Here is a 17,240-nt window from a genome sequence, read left to right as displayed (position 1 = left end):
AGTTAAATGATACATATTTATATGGATGTATATGGGAAAGTACGGTATTTGGAGGACAGAGTGACTGAAAAAGGGGCATTTCTATCCAATAGCATATCAGAGACAGTTGGCAGGTAATTTAAAACAGTTTTAAAACAAGACATCCTCTATTCAATCCTCAAAGACCTCCAAAATCACAACAAAGGCTCTCAAGCCAGGTTTTTTTTATTTGTAACAGCTTAGAAACACCTACAGTGGGCTTGTATCCTAGAGAGGGGGTTGCTATGATTCTGTTGCAATAGTTAGTGATGACTATAGAAGATATATTTCTCTATAGTCCCTATAGCTTCAGATGTAAATGGGGACTTGTTGTCCGATTACATGGGCACTTTAAGTGATTTTTTTTTTTTACCTAAATCCCTTAATTCTTGTTTGTGCTGAATTCCAAAGATGAACCCAAACAGGGTGACATCTATTATTGAAATGTAATAAGTATTTTCACATGAAACCAGAACGAGTGTTTTTCTTGAACACCTTCTTTCATACATTTCATAATCTATGTAGTTTGTTTTCATTTTAAAACATGAATGTGTTCTGTGACAAAGAACAATGATAGAAAGAAGTCATCACTATTTTTGGTTATGATATCAAAGATACATCTTTATTTATGAAGCTACTGCTGTTTTCATCTTTAAGATAAACATGTCAATGAAAAACACAATCCTGGTGTTGCAAAAAGTTACAAAAAGTAAAATACAGTCATAATGATTTATTCAATGGATAACAATGAAATGCACTTGACATATTTTACTATTTATTTAGACAAGATATTTTTTCGACCCACTATACTTTCCCTTTGATTAATGGGTCTGAAGGCAATAAAAGTTTGTCTAGACCTTGACCAGAAAAGCTGTGTTCACTGACCAAATGAGTATCTGGGACTTGGTGGGCAAGAGTTTGACCATGGAAGTTACTGTATGTTCAGTGTTTGTATACTAGAGTATCCAGGTTCGGGGCATCCCAAAAAGCTCTGAAGATTATCCAAGAATGTGAGCAGGTAGGTGGTGGCCAGTTACAAGATAAAGTGAGCCCACAGGTACAAATTTAATAGCCCTTTTGCTTCTTTTTTCATTTAATATCAGAAAATTTTCAGCATCTATGAGTGTAAGATCTCACCTTCTATAAATACATCTGTGTACTATAATATATTATTTCTGTATTTAAATTAATAGAATGTTATAGGAATTGTGATCAAAACAAAGGTGCAAGTAGCAAATACTGACTAGTAGTAAAATACCACAAAGGTATTTGCGTAGATGAATTTTTGTCCTTTAAAATATATTCAACAATTTGTGGAATAAAAGGTTAGATTTTTATTAATTTTCTCTTAAGCCTGGCAGCAAAGTAATTTATGTAATGTGGCAAAAGGAAATAATCTTTGCTGTGTTTGGTATTTTTTTCTACCCCAAATAGATAAAGCCTCATTGTACACCTTATATACAGGCCATCTCTGGGTGTAATTTGCTCCAGGGGGTACTCTTTACTCTGCGGACTCTTCTTCTTTACTCTGTCTCCACCCTTCAGATTCTGTGTCTTCACCTTCACCCTCTACAACCTGTGCCCTGCGCCTTAGACGGAATTTATCACGGGGAGTAGAGTCTGATTCATTAAATGATTCAGTGCTGCGAATAGTGGAACTTAATTTAGCACGGCGAAACCGAGGAGGTGTATCCTGGAATGAATGACTGCTGACAGAACTTCTACTGCGACGGAGAGTTACTTCACTTCCTAAACAAAACAAAAGCATACTGGATAAGTTAACCTGGTGGAAAAGAATTAAAAAAAAGTGCACGATGGGTAGTGTTGAGATAATTGTTTGAGAATATTGGCAGATAGGGAATCTATTGCCTTCCACTTTGTACTAATGTACATTTGTTTTACTTTCTTTTTTTTTTTTTTTTTAAATAACTTTAGGCTTAATATAGTAATTGTTACACGTAAATCTTGGATTCACTAAAATATATTTAAATTTGCGGTTGCATTAGATCAGCCCACTAATTTGACATTAAATTCTCTGCATTCTCAGCACTAATTTGACATTAAAATCTCCATCTGGTGGAGATTGTACGTTTCTTTTGGTGCACAATTTTGATTTACCTCCCACATGTACTCCTCCACCACTTATTTTAGTTTTAGTGGTGTGATTACAAAAAAATTGCTTTTTGGGTCTCATACTGAATGTAAAGTTGTATGAAACTGCCCTATCCTCTACAGACAAGTAAGGTGCCATCTAAGGTCTGTTACACACAAGTAGATTTTCTCCTGGTTGACTTCCAAACTGATTAAAGGATTAGATCCAAAGTGAATCATAAGTAAAATCTACTCCCAATAGATTGCAAATGCCAAATTTTCCTATCAGTAAAATCCACCTAAATTCCAATCACTATTTTATTTAGGGAAATCGATTGGAAGGTTAGATGTATGTGCCATGTTTCAGTTTTGTTGACCAAAATATTGTATTGGTTGAGTGCATAATTGGCAACAAATCTGCCTCTTAAGGTCTGCCATGGCGCTTCACAATTGATCAACTATGACACAAGTTATCACCTATTAACTATGAACGTTATCACCAAAGGCACATGCCTTGAATGTAACTATTTCAGGAATCATTTGAATTGTTGGGTTTAGTTCTACTTTAAGCCTCACTGTAGTTGTGCATTCCCAGTTCTAAACAACTTGTGGTTGAGAAATGATCTGACAATGAAAAAGAAGAAAAGCAGTTTTTTTTTGCGGCAATTTAAATGTGTATATATAAAGAAAAAACATATATCTTAGCAATTAAGTGATACAATCAACATAAAAAATGTACAGATAAATGCTTCCACAATTTGGGTGTCCCCTATTAATGTCATGGGGTGTTTTGCCCCTTATACTAGACACATCTTTTCCTAAAATAATACAGAAGGAGCACGGCTCAATCCCGACACGCTTTGCCAGAAGCCAAGCAAAGCATGTTGGGATTGAGCCGTGCTCTTTCTGAATTTGTAGTTAGGAGACAGAAAAGTTGAGATGCTTCTTTGTCCATGAAAAACAAAGAAACAGACTGTGACTTGAAGGAAATAGACAATCTTTGTTCCACTTTGTCTTGTAATGTAGAATATCTGACCTGCATAATTATAATAATTCCTTCGCTGGCAGTGTCGGCCCCTCTAAAACTCTTTGAGTCCACACCATCATTTGTGCCACTTTGTACGAAGTCAAAAGTTTTTCTAGATTTCACTGTAATGAATATTATGCTCACATTTCTATTCCCTGCACAGGCCCTAACTGACTCTTCTGATAGTTCAACAGAGTCAGAGTTTGCAGAATTGTCTTCTTCCGACTCTCCACTTGGCTTTGGATATTGTCAGCAAAGAACGTCATTCAAATAGTGACATAGGCTGACTCCCTGAACCAGAGCAAGGTTATCACTGTGACAACTGTTTTATTAAACATTTTGGAGATGTGGAAAGACTGAAGGGTAGACAGGTGAACTGGAGGTGTTTGAAACATAGCAGACAGGAAGAATGTCTGGTGGCATTCCACAATTGAGACAGGCCTGTAAGCTTCTGCTAGATCTATTGAAATCATCCAATGAGCCAGACAAATGACTGACAAGGTTATCTGCAAAATTATCATACAAAACATTCTAGTGTGAAAGAGATTTGAATTTTTTAGGTCCAGAATTGATCTAAACCCATCAGAGATCTCCTTACTATGAAAAGTTTGCAAAATAATCCTCTTTCTTGCTCTCCTATTGAAAGAAGCACCACTGCTTGTCCCATTCCTTTCAAATAAGATAGAAGCGCGTTGAATTTCTATGAATCGCTTGGAACTGTTGTCCGAATGTACCAGGATCTCAGAAAGCCTGACAAAGCCTGACAATAACCTTGTTACCTGACTGAAATCACACAGGGTGTCCACGTGCTTTTCCAAATGCCGGAAACCTGGACAATCTTGTTTCTATCTTCAACGTCTGGATGGATACACCCTAAATAGGCTTTCCTTAGGCTCTTCTTAGACTATCTGACTACAGAACCTAGGACTTTTAGGTTCCATTTACTGAGGGTTAGTGAGGGTTCCTTGACAGGAAATCTAGTGCCTCCTGCACAGTTACTGATGCCTATGCCACACCCTGGCAACTTGCCCTCTGTGATCCTCTGTATACCTTCTACCGAATAGGATCTGGGAGGCATACATGTCCTGTTTATCTGCCCACCTCAATAACGTGACCCCAATCCTAATACTACTGCTGCGCAACAACGAGACCTGTTGTGGTGTAGATTCGCTTCAACGGAAAATAATTGTACTTTCTTTCCAAAATGTGGAACTTGACTTCTTTAGGTGAAGATTGGCCACTTCTTACTAGCCTTGATTCAATTTCTTTTATTTGGCCTGCTTCTTTAAAGCATATAGCACACACCCACACCCGCTTAGCTGGTAATGATCTTGCGCCACATGCCCAACATGATTCATTTTCCAGGTGCTCCACTGATTTTCCTCTGGAATGATTTCTATTGGTATTTTCACAGGATGAACTTTCTCTTGCCCCTCGTCCTCTTATAGAGGATGGATGAATAGGGCTGGGGGAAGACAGGTGTCTTGTCTTTCTGGGACGCTTTTTTTCCAGGGCTTTTATCCCTTTGCCAAACAGATAGTACTTGAGAGGCAGGCGGAAAATATCTGGTGCAGACATAATGCATGGCTTGGTTGTGCGTTCCTTATCTTTATTTGCTTCTTTTACGGAGTATGCACAGATAAGTTTGAAGAGCAAGGCCACACACCCAGCATACTTCAATGGCAGAATGATCTGCAGACTGACTTAAAATGGGCAGGAGATTTCTTTTTGCTTGATGGCCTAAATCCTTGTTTCTAAATCTTTTAAAATAGGAAAAGTCCCTGAAACAACTTTTGAGTCTTAAGGAACCATTGCCACAATCCACACATCCACAGATCACTGTACGCTTGTGTAATGGTCAGTGGGATAAATGCCTGGTTGCATTGCTGCCAGTGGGAAGAATGTCACATTTACAACTAGCCAAAACATTAACTGTTGTCAATATTAGCTGAGGCACAGATTGCCCATTGCTGGTCAGTGTGATGGTCGGTGGGATAAATGCCTGGTTGCATTGCCAAATTGCACATTGATTTAAGGAAGACTTAGCACCCTTTGACACTGGCATACATGGAGACGTCGTCTTTATTACACACCCTCTATTAGAGGCACGGTGGACTGAGCTGGAGAGAAGCATACTCTGACTTCCTGGTATGCTTTCTTAGAGGGCTTTTATCCCACGATAGAAGGAAACCACGTTAACACTCTTTTTTAAAAGGTGACATCCATCTCCTAAATCTATCCCCTACCTGTGCCACAGCTTTTGTGCCTGTGAGGTGAGGTTAAGTGAGCCAGCAACTAAAAAAAAAAGGAATATGTCTTTCTGATATATGTACCTCAGAACAAAAACCTTAAAATACAATTTACTATCTGACTTCCTGCCAGTCAGCATAGCAGCTACCAAGAAGTAGAAAACGGAAAAAGTATTTCAGAGTGGCGCCTGCTGTAAGCAGGATGGTGATGGTCGCCTAACACAGGCTGTTACTAGAGTAAAATATACCCTACTGGAGTAGTCTGAAGATTACCAGCGGTATGATAGCAAATTGCACTCATTAACATCTAATGGTTTAATAAATGTACAAGTAACCAAGAAAAAACCTCCAAGGTTTTCACACAAAATACCACAGAATGAGATACACGTATGCATAATTATAGAATAACAGAATCTTGGTAAAAAAAAAACCCCATCAGGCAGAGCAACAGTGCACTAAGTCATATTGTATGTACAAAAATGTTACTACAAAATTCTTCCAAATTATATGCAATCCCTATTATTTGAGGTTCACTGCAATTTCATGGAGCCATACTGCAGGTGCCTCAAAAGGTACAACAAAAAGCAAAGACATTCTTTCCTTCAAACTTATCTCTACTACTGCCATTTAAATGATGGCTGTGAGCTGAAGTTTGCTGCACCTGTGCAAGGTACTGAGTGACTGTTTTGGGCAACAAAAAAGAATGAAAACAGGTAAAAAAAACTTGCCCCACTGTTTACTTACCCGCAACAAGGGGGCTATTTAAGCTCCATATCACCATACACTCGGATTTACCATCCGCAATGGGACTTTCCCTTGGAGAGGCTGAACCATAGGGGGAGAGGTAGGGGAAACACCTGCAGGGCAGAGGGGGGTTACTTTTATTGCTTTGGTAAAGTGGTCCTGTGGAGACCAAGGGCCAGAGCTAACCCATGTGTGCATGCTGCCAGGAGGAGTGTCAGGGAATTACATTTCACCTTGAATTGTGTTTCTGAAATTGCCTCTACCTTTGATCTATCTTTTGGATATGCACAAAATGTTTTATACTAGTAGGACCCACAGAAAAAAAATGATACCCGTTTTCTAGGTATATGTTTTCTTATCAAACACAAAGGTGTTAGGTAAACAAAAGATAATTACCTTTAGAAGGACTTTCTGGGTCTAGAGGCTCATTAGGAGGGCTTAGAAAACGAGGGGTTTCTCCGGGTACTTTTGAGGGCTTTTCTTTAGTTTTCAGTAGCCTCTTCATTTTATCTGCAATCCAGTTACCTCTCCTATGACTGAAAACATAGAAACCAAATAATTTTCATATGCCACATATCTAATTACTTTTTATTTTTAGACACAATTGCCTAATACAATGCAAGTTGGTTATCTGAATATGGGTGGCCATAGATTGGCAGAAAGAAGTTTTACTAAATATTATGGCACAGGAGACATCTGCTTGTCCTTTGAAACCGTTGGACCAGTTGTATTGTATCAGTAGACCAAGCCAATAGTGGATTATGGAAAACAAAGAAGAATCAACTCAGTTGCATTAACGTTTGAGCAAGTTGAAATTTTGCAACAAGGGTAGGATTTGGTTGTTTATCACCATGTCTCATTTATCCAAACTGCATCCATGAAAATGAATAGTCAAAAAATAACCAAGGTATTAAAAACAAGTACTCATAAGATCGTTTAGCTGATATAATATCTACACTGTCTGTGATCTATATATTTTGTTTCTTTTGTTGTTAAAATTCTGTATGTACAAATACCATCTAAAATCTACTGAAAGGTAGAAGGTGTTTTGTTGTCATACTTTTAGTTGAAGCTGTTGTTATTTAATATTAATAGTTGTTATTTAAACACTATGAAAAGCTCCTTCCACATTCTAAAGTGAATGTAGCATCACTTGTATTTTTTATGTTTAGCACATGCCAAGCTAGGTGATGTATGAGCATAACAGAGGTATTTTAACTCTAAAAGATCATCACAGTATACCCTTTGGTATCTGCTTTAATCTTTAAAAAGGGTGCGGCATCTTCCAGTATAAGCAGCTCATTATTGGACAGCTCAAGAGTAATGACTGGTGGAGAGGGGACAAAGAAAATGCTTACTCCTTCCTGCCGCATGCAGATGGTAATTACTCTAAACTCCTGTTATGTTCAAGTTTGTAAAAAGTTTTTTTTTTTAAATAATTGGTTCCAAGTAAAGATTTTTTTGTACCTGTGTGCTTCCTTCTACTTTAGATTTCTAATGTTTATCTGTCTCTGGAAATTATTCAAAAGAAACTGACTGACTTGCAGCATCACAGGTTATATGATTGTTCCTAAAGGCTGTACCTTTACCAAGTTGCCACACATTACCAAGTTAACATGCACTGGTAAAGGCTGGTGGCAGTAACTATGAGAATGGATGGTAATGCAGAACAAAAATGCATGTAGTGTGCATTGCCATACATAACATTCCCATGCATGTGTTATTACATTGCATTAGAGAGAACAAACCCTTAACCTTCAAAGTTATTAAAATCATCAGAGTTGAGGGAGAGGGGTACATTTTAGTCTAACCACATTTCCACCAAGTTTTGGTATGATAACTCTGGTCAACAACAATTTTCTTGCCAAACAGATTAAAGTCATTTTAGGTTATGTTTGATGCACAGATTACAAATATGGTATTGGTATAAACAATACCATCATAGAAAACTAATGAAAAATGAAAATTAAGCAAAATAAACTAGATATGCCTACGTATACAAAATGAATCCTTTTATGCTGATGATCAGGACAATCACGCTGAAGGCTCCAGCAGTAGTCTGCAATCATGTGTCTATTCCATCTGCCCTGATACCTTTCTTCCATCACCTTTATATCTTGATGGAACCTCTACCCTTGTTCCTCACTGAAATCGCCAAGGTTTTCTGGAAATTTTTGCAAATGGAGATTGTGTATCTTTATGCCTATAGTAGCACCCACATTTTTAAAGTTTAGGAGCAAGTTTTGCTCTAGTTCTTCATAATTTTGTGCTTTATGGTTACCCAAGAAGTTCTTGACAACCATGACATACCTGTCATAGCTTCAGTATCAGTCATGTAAAATTCCTGCTTTAAATTTTTTAGTACTCAATCCTGAGAAAAATCTACAAATGTATTTGAAGCAATCACTGTCCTTGTTTAGAGCTCTAACAAATTGCTTTATTAATCCCAACTTTATGTGTAGTGGAGGAATAATGATTTTTGCTGTCAACCATTAGCTTGTTAATGAACTTTTTTCATGTTTTCACTTGAAGGCCATGACACTTGATGTGATCCAGTGATCCTGCTTTGCTCTACTATCCCACAAGCAGATGAAACATGGGTACTTTGTGTATCCACTTTGCTGTCCAAGTAGAAAGTTCACCATTTTTAAATCAACACAAATGGACTTTTGTATACTTTTGTAAGACCATTTAGATATTTTCATATTCTTCTTTAAGTTTTGTTGTTTGTTTGTTTGAGTGACTAATTGGAATTGATGTATAGCAGTTGCCATTATGTAGTAAAACAACATTTCAAACTTAGAGTGGAACTGTCTATGAAAACCCGCCAGTCTTCTGCTCAGTATTCCGGTACTCCCATATGGGCTAGTAATCCAGGGATGTTACAACAGTACACAAAGTCTCCATCTTCACTGAAATATGGTAGGAGTGTCACCTTTCTTGTCCTATAAACTGTTATTTTAACTTCCGGTCTCAGACAGTTCTTTTCTTTTAGCCTTGATGCTAAAAGTTCAGATGCTTGTTTTGACAGACTTAGGTCACGTATTAAATCATTGAGCTCTTCTTGGGAGAACTGCTGGTTTGATGAAACACTTCCTTCATATTCACTTCCACTACTAACTCTGGGATTACACTCCAAACCCTGTATATCCTCCATGTCGGATACAGGAATATCATGAAGTGTACTGAACACTGGTATGGGAACATAAGCACCATGCGACACAGGTCTTCTTGCTGATTCCAAATCAGGGTACTCCCACTTGTTTTTCTTTTAACAATTGAAACACTTTAAATTCACAGCACAAAGTTAACAATCATTATGATGATTTTTTTGGCTTTTGCCATACCAGAGGTACACCAAATTTCAAACTTTTCAGTTTTCCATTTTTCCACTGACGTAGACACTCAAGTTTTGCATACCATATGGGGAGCCCAATACTTATCTTGGTCCCCCAATTTAAATTCACAAATTCTATAATATTTCTTTTCTGTTTTTGCTAAGAATATTCACCACAAATGTAGCAAAATACATTAGGGTCATTCAAACAACTTCTTCTTGAAGGACTCATATTTCTGTAAAAAAAGAAAATGTATGAATAAAAAGAAGGCAAATTAAAGTTTCATGTAAATAATGCTACATTTAATATATAAAATGCAAAACATTGGCGTAAATGAAGATTGATAATAATATATTGTGTTAACATTTGTTGTTGGTAAAATCATCTATTCTGATTCCTGTATCACGAGAACTAGAGCCAATTCAATTAAACTGATTTATTTCTGAATTCATCAGACCTGAAATACACTAAATATATCGAAAAATCTTTGGAAAGTGAAAAAAAATGTTTTTTTTTTTGAGCTATGTAATTAATCTGGGCTATAGTCCTCTACTACCTGGATTACCTTTGTATTGTTGGAGCTGGTTCTAACACTCGGTACTGATCCATAATCTTATCAAGCAGTTTTTGCTTTTCGTGCTTCAGCTCTGTCAGTTTCTCTCTATAAAACAAGGGGAAAACAATAGACATTTAACATATACAATTATGCTTGTAGACTGAAAATATTTTATATCTGTCCGATGTGCTATGTAATGTTAGCACATTCAGGCGCTCAGGCAGTACAGGGAAACATTAGGTGTATACTTAGCGGCATGGGCAGTTATGAGGGGAAAATTGCATCAACGAGCAGTAGATGCTTCTACATCACTAAAATGATGATAAAATAGTGGACGAGATTAAAACCCCAATCACACATTTTTGCACATTAATGTTTTTTTTTGTTTTCATTATTTCTTATTTTTGTGCATTCTTCCTATGGTTTATTTTACATGCCTTTTCTGTATATTTATGTGAAGGTAAGGTCATTTCGGTAGCACTTCAATGATAAACACATGTATAATGCATTTTACAACACTAAAACACATTACTATGAGCATTGTCAGTGAAAGAAATGGTGTAGAACTTCCCATACACTATGTATTTTTTCCATCACTGTTTTTTCTTCTATTATAGTAAAAAGCTAAAATGCAGGGATTTTTTCTGAAAAATTAAGTATATATCTTTTAACATTACCGGAATTGCCTCTCTTCCTCTTGTCTTAAAGCTCCGCTCTCTAGGCTGCGCTCTAACAACTCGCGGTTATCATGGGTTAGAGAGTTAATCTGGGAAAGTAGGATGTTGTTCTGTTCTTGAAGAGAAAATTTCACCTGGGATAATACCTGTAAGAAACCAAACAACTGTAACATGGCCTCACAGGTCAACAATAAAACTATACACATCATACCTTTAGCAATTTTAGCCGTGGGGGCATGGGTTTGAATTGGATCACACTGTTAAACCATAAATTTAGAACTTTGTTACTACAGGTATTTGCCTGCTACCATGGACAACAAGTTAACAATAGCAGAAATTACTGGGCAGTAGTCTGTGATGGATTATGATAGCTGTGTAAGCCAACATGTCCTCTAAGCAGTTAATGGTATATGCCAAAAGATATCTGCAGTACTGGAATCCAGACACACACTAAGCAGACACATACAGGGGCAGATGTGCACTTATTTACAATGTGTGGGTTTTTGGGTAGGTAGCAGTTTTCCATTGCAGTCCCAGGCATGAAGACAAGTCTGCAACAAGGTGGGTTATAAGATGACTTGGCGATGAGTTACTAGAACTTCATGCAGGAATAGCATGGCACAGTCTCAATCGGGAGAGCCCACAGAACCCATACCAATTAGGAAATGTTATCAATGAGATAAAAGTGAGATAAACTAACCAGCCAATACTTTACTACATTTTAAAAATATATTACTGACTGTGCTTAACAGTAAATATCTACACAGCCAGCAAAAATTTTATGATGAGGCAGTTTGCAATTTGTAATTTCTTTGCCTCTGGATGTGCACACCTATGGCAGCCTCCTATGAATTATTCTTCCAAAAATAGACACAAGTATTCTTTAAATATTTGCAGCTACATGCTTCTCTGGAACATGTGGCTCGGTCCTATATTACCTGGTCTTTTGGGGATGTGAAATACTATATTTTTACAGAACTAATTAGTTGACTCAAGACAGCTCTTACATGTTTCAGGACCCAGGCATGAAAATAAGGTTATATAAAAAGCTGTTGGATCATTTCCTCTGAACACCCCATATGGTTTCAACTCTCCTGAGGATCCTTATCGTTTGTTCCTATGCACAATGATAAATAATACTGAACAATAAGGGGGGTTCCTATTGAAACCAGGAGAGTTTCACATACCATAATAACACCTTATGTCTTGGTGTTCCCATCACAAATAAAAGAGATACCATCAGGAGAACTCTGCAGCTTTTGACAAGGCAAGACTAATTACAAAGGTCAACATGTCATTTTCATCAGATGATGTGGGCTTTGTAGTATTATTGATGCGGATTTCAAATCTGTGTTCAGTGATAATGATTCATTGCCAGTTCTGGTACCACCACATGAGGGACTGATGAGAAATGCGCTAGAGTTGCAGCCAGTTACAACCCCGAATCATCTTATTCTGACTACTTGGCCGATGAAGATTCAGAACCAGAGACCTTTACACAAGCAGAGCTGAATGATCTCGTTTGTGTTTTAAATTTCTCCAAAGACAAAGCAGAACTTCTTGCTTCAAGGCTTAAACAGAAGCACTTGCTTGCAAAGAGTGTAACTGTAACTCACTACAGAAAACAAAATCATAACTTGACAACGTTCTTCACTAGTGATGGCTCACTTTGCTACTGTCATGATATAAATGCACTCTTAACAGTTTTTCATAAGAGCATGTTCCATCTGAATGGCGTATCTTCAATGATTCCTCCAAAAGAAGCTTGAAAACAGTCTTACTGCATAATGGTAATTCCAAGCTAAATTTACCGATTGCCCATTACGTTAACCTAAAGTCCTATGACAACATGAAGTTACTACTTGAAGCAATCCAGTATAAAACACACCAGTGGAACATCTATGGGGATCTAAAGGTCATTGGCTTGCTGATGGGAATGCAAGGAGGATTCACAAAATATTGCCGTTTCCTATGCCTGTGGGACAGCCGATCTACGGGAGACCATTATGTCAAGTGTCATTGGCTACCAAGAGATACCTATAAGCCCGGAACAAGCAGTGTCAAGTTTCTGCCTCTGGTTGATCCGCATAAAATATTTCTGCCACCTCTCAATAACATGTTAGGCTTGATGAAGAACCTTGTAAAGGCCATTGGTAAATCAAACTCTATGGGTTTTCAGTACCTTGTTGAGAAGTTTTGAAACATAAGCACTTCAAAAATGAAGGAAGGGATATTTTTATAGGGCCACGGATCAAGTCTGTTTTGCAGGATCTCTCTCAGCAGCTGAGCTAGAAGCTTGGGATGCATTCAAGTGACTAGAAATCACATCTAGAATTCTTCACGGAAAATCTTGGTATGGTGAGTGACAAACAAGGAGAACATTTTTACCAGGACATTCAGTTAATGGAGCACCAATACCAAGGTTTCTGGAATGAAAGTATGATGGCTGGCTACTGCTGGATGCTGTACCGCGACAATCCAGACAAAGAGTATACAAGAAAATCATACTCCAAGCATTTCTGAGGAAACAATGGTACCTGACTAATACTGTTCAGTAGATCTTTACCACAGTGTGCCTTATTTTACTTCACACTGAAGATGTATTAACATTCACTTCAATAGTGCTTATGTTTTAGTACAAAATACATGCACGTACAATGTTAACTATAATAGTACTCATAACTCAGGAACTGTACGTGTGAAAAACTGAAAACAGATCGGAAATCTGCTTGAAAAACTGATTTAGAAAATTTTTCTGTGGTTTCTGATGATTATCAAAACTCGTTTTTTGTTGACCTGTGTTATACTTACCTCTTATATATTCTTTGAAAATGTGATTACAAAAAGTCTATGTTTAATATTCATCTATATACTTAGAAGAGATTTTTGTATTCTACTTTTACTTCTAATACATTTTCTGAGTCTTATGAAGCTGAGAAGACTCTGTGCAATGCGTTACTAAGTGAAACTTTTCTATATGCATTTTTTTTGTATGTAAGAAACTCTGTATCAAGTGAAATTACCAAATATATAATGATTTTGTCCAATGTGACTATGTACCTACTTGCCTTGATTGCAATGAAATTTTAATCTTTTTATTTGTGAATGTCTGTTTATATTTGTATATAATAAATATATTTTAACTGCAATTATTTGTGGTATAGAAAATCCCTAAAACGCCAGTTTTTGGTGCCACCCTATTTACATATATGCTTTATAGGGGTGCTATACCACAATAACTAATCAAATACCTGTCTTGATCCCAGGCACCATTTATCACTACTTATTACATGAAAATAAGGTCACAAGAATGGCGCTATGTTAATGAAAATGTACATCTACCAAGGAAGAACCAGAGGTCTATTTTGCTAATTGTAAATTTACACCACACAAGTATTAAATTAGGTGTAAACTGTCCAAAAAGTTTCAGATTCGTCCAAAAAATGATACACTCTTTGTTATGGCTAATGCTACATATCACTAACATGTTTTCATGCAATTATTTTATAGCAAATTAACCTGGCACTGCTCTGTTAGCACTGTGTTACTGATCTCCATTCTCTGTATAGTCTCTTTCAGTTCCATGCGTTCTCGTTCAAGTTGCTCGTGTTCTCTCTGGACAGCTCCTAGCTCTCTTTTAATTTCTCTCAGTTCTGATGTCTTTTCATTGGAATTCTTTTCTATGTGTAAAATTTCCTTTTGCAGCCTATATGGGTAAAACAGAGTAAGAATTACTTATTGTCATATATTCTGGGTTATTTTCTTCTGTACCACATATATATTATATTATAATAGCTTTTATTTCCATATTATTACTATTATTATTATTATTAGTAATAATAAACAGTATTTATTTAGCTTTAACATAATACACAATGCTGTACATAAATAGGGGTTGAAAATGACAGATACAGACAGTAACACAGGGGGAGGAGAGGACCCCAGCTTACAATCTATAATAGCTATCTATGAAAGGTGGAGGAAGTAGCACATGGGAGGTAGGGGTTGCTATACACACAAATGTATTGGGAACACTGCACATTCTATTCCAAATCAAAACATGAGGAAAATGTATCAAATTTGTGCTATTCCTTTACAAAAAGTGAAGAAAAGGTAAAATTAGGTAGTTCTAAAACAGCACTGCCTGCACTCTGCTTTACATCCTCTTTACACTCACCGTATAAACTGAAATATATTTCAAGTGTTTGTTTCCCTTTTAATGACAGAACTAATATTTAGTTGTATAACCACTGTTTTAGAAAATCTGTGTTGAATGGGGTTGATTCACTTTGAATGCTGCAGCCAGATTTATCCATCCTTCCAAATGCACTTCTTCTGCTGCATCTCTTTGTAGTTCTCTTCATTGGCTTCCATTTCACCTTAGAATCAAATTCAAGCTCCTGTGCTTTGCCTTCAAATCCCTCCATAGTTCTTGTCCCAGTTACCTTTCTGACCTTCAATGGCCTACTGCTGACTACCTCCCTCATAACCTCATCATATGCATGGCACCAAGACTTTTCTAGAGCTGCCTCAACTCTCTGGAATTGTCTTTCTCCTATTTGGCTTGCTCCTACTTTCTGCTCATTTAAAAGGGCACTCAAAACCCATTTTTCAAACTGTGTCACTGTCTGTATTCATCTGTCATTTGCAACCCCTATTTAATGTTCAGCGTTGTGTAATATGTTGGTGCTATATAAATCCTATTTATTATAATTTTTAATAATAATATTATTAATAATAACACCACAACATCTGTATTAACCACCTGAGCGTTACACTGATGTCTAGACTTCTGTTCCAAAAGCGTTACAGGTTTTCATGAAATAGTTTTTTTAAATTGTAGATCTGTAACTTACAGAAATATGTCCGAACAAGGGGTCTAGTAGATATAATGAATATAAAAAATGTTTGAAACACACAATTTTTTTTTTTTATTATTTTGTATTGGATTGGATACAGGAGTTTGTATTCAATCCAATACAAAATGAGCGTTTGAATTTACCAGTTATGTACTTTGTATTAATTTTATATTATTTTGTATTGGATTGGATACAGAGTTTGTATCCAATCCAATACAAAATATGAATTTGAATTTACCAATTACATACTTTGTATTTATTTTGTATTATTTTGTATTGGATTGGATACAGGAGTTTGTATCCAATCCAATACAAAATATGAATTTGAATTTACCAATTACATACTTTGTATTTATTTTGTATTATTTTGTATTGGATTGGATACAGGAGTTTGTATTCAATCCAATACAAAATGTGTTTGAATGAGTTTGAATGATCCAGCGGGACCAGGTAAGAAGCCGGCCGGCATCTTCTTCTCCGCCGGCCGGCATCTTCTTCTCTCTAAGTGATGATTTTAATATAGGGAGAAAAGTTCGGGGTTATCGAAAATAGTAACTTTTTTTAGCCCGTACCAAGGTCGGGCTTATCGGTCAGGTGGTTAATGGTTCCTGTTAAGCCTTAATACATTGCATAGTTTTATTAGTGCTTCTTTAAATCAGAATAATCTATGGATACATGGAGTGCGTTTGCCACAATGGAAATCCTGGGCCAATGCCTGGGACAGCAGGAAAAGGGACCAAGTATAAAGCTCAACTTTGCAAATTGTGATAATTTTTTCTTTGGCTTCCATCTTTGGTCACCTCTGGGTATTTGTGACATGGTCTGTAAAGTTTATATCAGAAGAAAACTTAAAATATAAAACATCGCCAGGAGTTAGAGGTTTTTGTTAGAGGAGACATGCAAGGTCTCTTTTGACAAGAAACATTTCCTATATTCTTGGTGGCTTTTTGTTCTTTGTTAGGTTATCTTTGTTTTGTTCTTTGTTTTGTATACTGCACAGCACAGGCAGTATGCAGTGTAGAGCCAGGCTCCATTCTCAGCAGTGCCAGGTATAGCCCTAGATGCTGCAGACAATGTAACTCCCATGCATGCACAAGAGTTGATTGGTCAGTGGCTGCCCAATGGCCAACGAAAATGTGGTCAACCTAGAAGAGACAGCAGTGAAGATTATGGCTTTGTAGGATGCCGCAGTAACATGCTTCTGTATTTTTTTATGTTAAACACTAATTCTCAAATAGGGGAGTTAATTAGTGACTGTCAGGGGTAGACACAGGGAGTTACAAAGTGTGCTGCTGCATGAGGACCCCAAATCCCTCTCAGCCAACAGGGGTCCCCACAGAGGCCCCAAGTTCGTTCAGCAGGGGGGTCCCCAACTAGTTCTGCACAGGGGCCCAGGGGTCCACCACTAATTTCCCCATTTCAGACTTTTAGTTGGCAGTTGTAGCATTCTACTGCAGGCTTAACCTTCACAATGAGTTGCATTGGAGTGAGTGGTTAGTTGCTTTTGTTCTTTGACGGAAGAACCAACCCCCCTGTGATATTGTGGTAAATTTTTAGTGTGATATGGTGGAAAATTTTAAGTCTTGATCTCCCCTTTAAAATTAAGAATGGGTCTTCCTGTGTAAGGTCTTTGTGCTAATTGAATTTATCCTTCCCTTAAAATAACAAAGGGTCTTAAGTT

General features: G+C 37.0%; 1 protein-coding gene across 1 annotated transcript in view; it reads right to left on the bottom strand.

Annotated features, from left to right (window-relative positions):
* Positions 1 to 954: 954 nt before the first annotated feature.
* LOC140337701 (uncharacterized) overlaps positions 955 to 17,240 on the bottom strand; it is a gene marked incomplete in the record, with an annotated part of 58,574 nt that continues 42,288 nt past the window's right edge. The window contains 5 exon segments of the mRNA XM_072421502.1: positions 955 to 1,767; positions 6,526 to 6,665; positions 10,033 to 10,128; positions 10,701 to 10,846; positions 14,220 to 14,406. Of these exon segments, the coding sequence (XP_072277603.1) occupies positions 1,520 to 1,767; positions 6,526 to 6,665; positions 10,033 to 10,128; positions 10,701 to 10,846; positions 14,220 to 14,406 (817 nt within the window).

Source organism: Pyxicephalus adspersus, chromosome 9 (assembly GCF_032062135.1).
Source record: "Pyxicephalus adspersus chromosome 9, UCB_Pads_2.0, whole genome shotgun sequence".
Classification (NCBI taxonomy): domain Eukaryota; kingdom Metazoa; phylum Chordata; class Amphibia; order Anura; family Pyxicephalidae; genus Pyxicephalus; species Pyxicephalus adspersus.
Note: the sequence above shows the minus strand (reverse complement) of the source record. Positions and strands in the feature narration are given on the sequence as shown.